The 7,461-nt window shown below is 42.8% G+C and overlaps 2 protein-coding genes across 4 annotated transcripts in view; both read right to left on the reverse strand.

The window, feature by feature from the left end:
- Positions 1-1,378, reverse strand: part of LOC5572836 (protein disulfide-isomerase A6 homolog) — a 1,784-nt gene extending 406 nt beyond the window's left edge. Inside the window, exons 1-2 of one of the 3 annotated variants that reach the window (XM_001660547.2) lie at positions 1,223-1,378; positions 1-1,151 (exon numbers count right to left, since the gene is read on the reverse strand). The exon at positions 1-1,151 is cut by the window's left edge and continues 406 nt beyond it. In XM_001660547.2, the coding sequence (XP_001660597.1) occupies positions 1-1,046 (1,046 nt within the window). In that variant the 5' untranslated portion in view covers positions 1,047-1,151; positions 1,223-1,378. Of the gene's footprint in view, positions 1,173-1,222 lie in introns of all 3 variants that reach the window. The other 2 variants (XM_021854680.1, XM_021854681.1) reach the window with 2 other exon arrangements.
- Positions 1,379-2,997: 1,619 nt separating this feature from the next.
- Positions 2,998-5,255, reverse strand: LOC5572832 (microfibrillar-associated protein 1). Its single transcript, XM_001660548.2, has 3 exons — positions 5,072-5,255; positions 4,337-5,012; positions 2,998-3,828 (listed from the first exon to the last, which is right to left on the reverse strand). The coding sequence occupies exons 1-3, from the start codon at positions 5,139-5,141 to the stop codon at positions 3,096-3,098; spliced, it is 1,479 nt and encodes a 492-aa protein (XP_001660598.1). The 5' UTR covers positions 5,142-5,255; the 3' UTR covers positions 2,998-3,095.
- Between the last annotated feature and the right edge of the window lie 2,206 nt (positions 5,256-7,461).

A 7,461-nucleotide genomic window follows, 5' to 3' on the forward strand; every position in this document is an offset into this window, starting at 1 on the left:
TCCAAGGTGGACTCAATTTCCGGTTGGGCTCCGCCTTCGGACCACAGCCAGCCCCACTGCTTTTTCTTGTACTTTTCGCCCATCTTGGCCAGGATGGCAAGGTAGTTGTTCCGGCAGGCTGCATCACAGTCTAAGATGTGCGGAAGGACCGACACAACGCACAGAGGCTTTTCTTCGCAAGTTGCTTTGGTAACTTCCTCCGACGTGAGCTGAACAATTTCCGGAGCAGGAATGTTTTCGCTGTGCTTTTCCAAGGCCCAGTTTACGATATCCGAAGCAGTGCGGCCGCCGTCGTATTCCTGAGCGGAGTCACGATCCTTTGGACCACCCGCGAAGAATTTGATGGTTGGGTATCCCTGAATGCCGAATTGTTGAGCCTTGATCGTGTGCACGGTAGCGTCCAGGGCTCCAAGCTTGACCTTACCCTTCAATTCCGTGGCAGCCTTAGCCCAGTGAGGAGCCAGATTCTTACAATGTCCACACCATGGAGCGAAGAACTCAACCAACCAAATGTCGTCACTGTTCAGGACAAGCTTATCGAAGTTGGAATCTGTCAGCTCGACAACATCCTTCGAATCGGAGCTACCGCTATCGGACGACGATCCACTGGAACCTCCACTCAGGACATTCTTGATTTTCTTCTTAGCTTCGGCAAGTGCGGCCTCGGCAATGTCCTTGGCAGTACGCTGCCCGTTGTAATCTACCGGCGATCGTTTATTGGCTCCGAAGATCTTAATCGTAGGATATCCTCGAACTCCATGCTGACCGCACAGGCTCTGCTCTTCCTCACAGTTAATTCCACCAACCTTGATGACTCCCTTCAGAGCGGTGGCAGCCTTCTTGTACTCCGGGACCAGGTTCCGGCAGTGGCCGCAGTATGAAGCGTAGAACTCCACCACCCAAACTTCGTCGCTTTTCACCACCATCCGGTCGAAATTGTTAGCCGTCAGCTCGACGACGTCATCCGACGAAGAGTACAAAGCCCAACCGGAACTGGCCAGACCGGCCAACAAAGTCACCACCATCCAGATCGATGACGTGCCCATTTTTACACACTAGCTTCAGTCTTTTTCTTTTCTTAGAGTTGTCTTCTCTCGCTGGATGAAGATTAGGAAGTACTTGTTTCCTCGCCGGCTTACCGAATATCACTGCTAGAATGTACAAAATTTGCACTGGTTTATGGGTTTTTTACGAAATGTTGATATTTTATTGATGCACTTACCTTCTGATGTGGCGTACTGATGATTGGCATTTAATAAATTTCGGCAAATAAACTTTTTAGGTGAAATTTCAGAATCGCAGCCGCACACTGACACTTCAGACTTCGGCTCTTCTGATCTGGCCAAACGGGATTGGCCGAAGCGAAAAAAAGGCCGAATGAATCGAATGAAGCTAAAATGAATTTCGCCGTTTCGCTTCAAAAGATAACGGGTTTGTGCACTTGTAAAAAAAATGTAGAGATTAATCGTTTAAAATGATTATCAAACTTCATGCAAACATTTATTCAGCTGATTAATTGACTCATGAGTGCTTGTATTTCCGATTTGTTATTTGTTATAAATATTTGTTATTTCTTTTGAATAAAATATGAATTAAGCCGGAACAAATGTGAAATTTTATTTTTGTCATTACCTTTCAAATTTCTCAAAAAGTCGAAAGGGCAAAATAAATAGAATACACACTTAATTCATAATGCCGAATCTCGGCTAATTTTAACCGAGATCCGCACAGCCGAGTAGTCGGCAAATAATTACCTGGGATCTCAGCAAATATATATATGGACCGATGCACGAGTTCACTAATCTGACGTTTGAGCGGTGCCGAATTCACTGGTTTCCATGGCCACATAAATAACACGGCACCGCTCAAACGTCAAATAATGAACTCGTGCATTGGTTCATAGCCGAGTATCAGTAAATCGTGCTTCGTTGTCAAGCAACCGGACAATTTGTTAGCTGAGCCTCGGTTAAAAGCTGGAAACCGAGATTCGCACAGCCGAGCTCGTGAAAAAAATCTAAGTGTGTATGTCTGGTACGATTTTTTGTTTGATCATGATTCAGATCCAGAAGGAAATTTTTTGTATCATTCAAGATTTTTAGTGACCAATAAAAATTAAAATTTTATATGTTATTATTTCTTAGCGTGCTTCACCATGTTAACTTTTGTAAGGTTCTTTGCGTGCGCCACCTGTGATGATTTGCAAGAGCCAAAATCTCTACAAAATTCATTCAATTTCGCCGCCTTTTCATGTAGTGTTCATTCTGATCTATTTTTATGTTGTGCTTCTACTTTATCGGTTGTAGTTCATCACATTGTTTCTGTTTTATCGATACTATCCATTTTGATTGCAGCGGTACTAAAAGCAAAATTTGTTATTTACATCAAATAAACTGCCGTGGATCGCAAGTCAGTCTCATTTGCATTTTGGTCAAGATTTAGTTGATATCAGATATTTGCTAATCTTTAAACTGTACTAACAAGAACGCACTTTTCATTTGGGGAGCACCAAGTATACTCGAATTGAAAAGTTACCGCATATCAGTCCCACTAGAGATTTCGTCATACCAAAATAAAACCTGTCCTATATAATCATCTTAATATTTTCCCGGAATGAAAAGCAAACTGTGACAGTTTCTTATATATTTAAACATGATCTAATCTACTAGAATTTATTAAATATTCGGTTGGAAAACGAGTTTGAAAACTTCTCAGCCCTCTCCATCAATGTCTATAAGACTAAACTTGTGATTCGACAGTGAAGCGCTCGTAGAACTATAAAGTAGAATTTCAAAAATAGGACAAACATTAGGCAAAATAGGATGACTTGTTCTATTTTCGGCTGCCTTGTTCTATTTATCATGGGTGGTTTTCTAAAGGCTTTTGGGCTTAAATTTTGCAATACTTTTAGCATATAAGCGAATCTAACTGCTGAATTTTAAGAGATTTGGCCAACATATCCCCCCAGCGAACAGAATAAAACGACCAAAAACACGCAAGTTCACCTAAATAATATTATTATTTATTCATAGTTTATTTCAATTATAATCACAATAGAACTAAAATCTTAAAACCTAGCACAAATCCTTCCTACCACCCTAAATGTCGCGTTTGTTCTTGTACGACGACGGCTTCTCAAACACCTGCCGCATCCCTCCGGCCCTCTCGTTGTAGAACTTGGTGTTATTCGCCGAATCAGCAAACCAAGGCGATTCGGCTTTCGTAGTGTCCTGATCCACCAGGTGGGTGTACTTTGTACGACCGCACCGTCCAAAGTTCTTGACTTGCATAACCTTCGGTAGGATCGTCTTGTCGAAGTGATCTTCCAGCGTTGGGGCGGAAAAGTCCTGCTTGTAAACTTGATCCTCCTGGTCCAGATAGAAGGCACCCCGATGGTAGTACTTCTGCAGGAACTTGTACTTGCCCTTGACCGTTTTGTTTGTGACCTGTTTCGGGTTGAGACGTTGATCCTGACGGCGTTCATCTTCCGTCATGTTTCTAATTCGCTCGATTTCCAGTTTCTCCTTCTCAAGAGCCTCCTTTTCTTCGCGATCTCGCTTGATACGCTTCAATTCACGGAGTTTCCACGCTTCATATTCAACCTCATCGTTCTCGTCATCCGTATTGACATCGTTCAAATTGGGCTCGTTGTCGACCTTGGCCTTCTCCATGTCCTTTTTGATACTGTCCTCAACAAGCTTCAACGTTTGCCGACGACGTTCCTTGGCGGCTTTTTTGGATTCATATTCAAGCTGCTTCTGCTTGTTGGCCTCTCGCTCCTTTTCAATGACCGTAGTCCGATCTTTCTTACGAACGAATAATGGTTTCAGTCTGCAAAATAGAAGAAAATAAATTAGGGAGCTATAGGGGTACCGGGGACAGTATGAACAAATGTATAGCCTTTGAACTAATGAGCAACTTTGCCGAAGCCATTCCAAATTATCAAAATATAGAACAAAGATCTTGCCATAGAACATCATAGACGTTAAGGGGAATAAGAAAATATTGTTTTCTGTGATAGCCCCATCATGCGGTGGAATTCCCAACTAACTAATTCGTAACATAGTATAGGATAGTCCTTCCCCTGTAACAAATCTTTACCGAAGAAAGTATAGTATTATGTAAAACTTTTTCAGAGATATAATTGTCTAAAGTTTCCAAAGTACAAGTGATTTTTTTTTTATAAGCCAGCAGAAACATCGAACATTGATTGAAATTTCTTAACGTTATCGCGATTTAAATTTAGGGTTAATATGACAACGTATATTTTTTGCATAAACAGAAGGTTAAATTATGGGAAGCTGGTGCACTGGATAATATCTGATCCTATTTCACTTACCGTGGTTCATTCTCTTCCTCACTCTCCGTTTCCTCGTACTCCGAACTCTCCGACTCAGACGTGTCCGATTGGCCTTCATCCTCCTTCTGCAGCACTTCCTCTTCCTTCTTCTGCTGCATCATTTTCTGCCGCAGCATATTTCTTCTCCGTTCGATCTCGGAATCGCTCAGCTCCGTATCGGACTCCGATTCCGATCCGATGGAAATGCGCCGTGTCCTTGTGGGACCTTCCTCCCCTTGCTGGGAGTTGTCCTCGTCTTCCTCATCGTCCGATTCCTGCGGCCGGCGTCGATGGCGTAAATGCTGTCCGGGTTCTTCCTCTTCCATAGTTGCTTCAGCTTCATCCTCCTCCTCCTCTTCCGACTGGACCAGTTCCGGTTCGTGAATGACCCGGTGCCGTTCCCGACGCTCCCGCTCAATTTCTTCCGCCTCGGCAGCACGAATTGCTTGCAGGCGTCGAATCCGGGGATCGTCCACATCTCCCGGAAGATCGTCCTCCTCTTCATCCGTTTCTTCGCGACGACGACGTGACTCCCGATAGGATTCCTCCGCCGTTCTTCTGTTGTCGATGAAATCCTCCTCATCGGATTCCTCCTCACTGCTGGAATGCTGGGCGTATTCCGGACGTTTTCCCGACACATATCGATGAACCTTCACCTTTTGCATGGAGAGTTCACCTATGAGAAAACAAAGCATTCAATGTTGGCGCAAGACTAACAATTTTTCGGCCACTTACCTTTCGGGTTACGGACTGGGATAGCCCCAGCCGTGCTCTGGATGCCGTATATTGTCGGCTGGCCACTCATTGTGATTATCAGGCAGCCAAATTCTTACAAAAAATTGGATTATTCCTCGCACGTATTAAATTTTTCAACTTTCGCGGAGTGGTGCAAGGAAAATATCAACAAAGAAAATGGATGACGTTTGACAGCAGCACTCATTCAGCAACTGTTACACGATGGTGCTTCCATAAAATACGTGACAATACCTTGGACAGATATTTACACGGAGAACTTTGCAAAGTCCAGTTCGCTGCGTGTGGAAATAAATACTTTTTAGGTTAAATACTGTGAATTGCGCGATTATTTATCGCGACGGCGATCTTGACAACTTCTTAAAATGCATGTAGATCGCCGCAGGTACTTCAAATCGTTTTTGTGTCTTCTACGCGATTATTCCTGATTGTCCAAGGCATGATCGCGCAGAAGACATCAAAACGATTTGAAGTACCTGCGGCGATCTACAAGCGTTTTTCAAGAAAGTCGGCGCGAGAATTTTTCGCGCCACACATAATATATCGACATTTTCAGATAATCGCATTACGTGGATTTATCTTGCAGAGCACAATATCATTTAATAACTGTGGCAGTCTAGTTCATAGCGTGTTCGCTTAAAAAAAAAAGTGTCTATCTATTTGAGTTTTTTTTTATATAGATTTATCAGCATACACGCAGCGAACTGAACTATCGAATTTCATACATTTTGCCTTATGAAAGGTGGAACGAATATTGCAATACGAACGCTTTAGGGTTCGTTCAAATATTACGTAACGCAACAGGGGGAGGGAGGGAGTCTTACGTAGTGTTACGGTCCATACAAAAATTAAAAATTTTCCATACAAAACCTGTTACGTGGGGGAGGGAGTGGGTCTAAAATTTGCAAATTTTGCGTTACGTAATATTTGAATGAACCCTTATGTATCGTTTTAGCACAGACAAACAGACGTAACACTCTCATCATTGTTCGTCGACCACCTTTTTAACGGTTGATTCAAAAATATGTTAGGTGGCCAATCCGCCACCCGCAGCGCTCGCATCGTTTTTGTTCGTGTTTGACGTTTACACGCTACCGCCATCTGTTGGCCCGTCGGCCAAACACACCGATTTTAGCATTGGGCGTACATGTTTTCTCGACTATGATTTTGATTGCGATTTGTTCTAAGTGTTACGTCTGTTTGTCTGTGGTTTTAGCATCCCGGTCAACCAGTCAGTGATATTCGATAGCGATCGATATAGATTCGTTTTGAACCGTTAGCGATCGCCATCGTTGGTCAAAGATCTATAAAGAATTATGAAGACTGGTTGGTCGGGATCACTCCTCATCAAGGCGTCGATAGGCGCGTGATGTACGCTCGGGCCTATCGATCGCAAGGTTCTTGGTTCGATTCCAGGTTGCCGCGAAAACGTTTTTTATTTTCAAATTCTGGTTTCATAAGGCAAATATATGAATTTCAATCCGATTTCTTGTGGCGAATTTTTATAAGGGGTTCCTATGTTTATCGATAGTCCATTTGCCTGAGTGTAGGCCCTGTCAAAAATCGAACTTTTCACCCATTTTTAGTCGTGAAGCAGTATAGCATTCGCGGTTTGTCCCGATATGTTTCATTTATCTTACACTGCTATTTGAAGGACTGTTTGTCTTCAAAAGAAGTGTAAATCACCAATGAAAATGTTATTAGTGATAATGTCGACAATTTTCGGTGCAACTCGTAGGAAAAACCATACCGCGAAATGTCGGACATGTTGGAGATAAGTACATAGTGTCAGCCCCCTGGTAATTGTGATAGAGTTAAGCCCCACGCACAATGTGAGCGGCAGCGCGGTACAACGGCATAACGGCAAGCCCATCTTGAGCTACACTCTACTTGTCAAGTCAATGATGAAAAGGATTTAGTCAACATGGGATTGATAAGTAAAGTGTAGATCAAGATGGGCATGCCGTTTTGCCGTTGTACCGCGTTGCCGTTCACATTGTGCTTGGGGCCTTAGCCCCTTGAACGATGTTGACAATTGAGTGTGTATGTAGATAAGTCTAGAAAGATTCGCGAATTAGGCGAAACTGACAAAATGTACACAATTTAAGAAACTATAGCGGTGAAATTGTAGCTTTATTGTCTATTCACTGCACTTGAACTTTTCCCCTTTCGATAATTTAACTATTCAAAAAAACGCAAAGTTGTAGAAGACGAAACTTCACCTCATGCAAAACCACACACTGTATTGATTACGCCTGTGTTTTTGTTTATCAAAGTGATGGGCGCATCTGAAATCGAAATAAAAACACGGCGAGAGTAAACGGCGACATTGCAAACAAAAAATAAACAAGGCGTACATGGCGGGCTTAATT

Source organism: Aedes aegypti, chromosome 3 (genome assembly GCF_002204515.2).
Source record: "Aedes aegypti strain LVP_AGWG chromosome 3, AaegL5.0 Primary Assembly, whole genome shotgun sequence".
Lineage (NCBI taxonomy): Eukaryota > Metazoa > Arthropoda > Insecta > Diptera > Culicidae > Aedes > Aedes aegypti.

Excerpts from the sequence above, each read along its gene's own strand:
- LOC5572832 (XM_001660548.2), bottom strand. The coding sequence starts at position 5,141 with ATGAGTGGCCAGCCGACAATATACGGCATCCAGAGCACGGCTGGGGCT. Across the intron at positions 5,013-5,071 it reads CCCAGTCCGTAACCCGAAAG|GTGAACTCTCCATGCAAAAG; the intron begins GTAAGTGGCCGA and ends GTTTTCTCATAG. Across the intron at positions 3,829-4,336 it reads GAGGAAGAGAATGAACCACG|ACTGAAACCATTATTCGTTC; the intron begins GTAAGTGAAATA and ends TCTATTTTGCAG.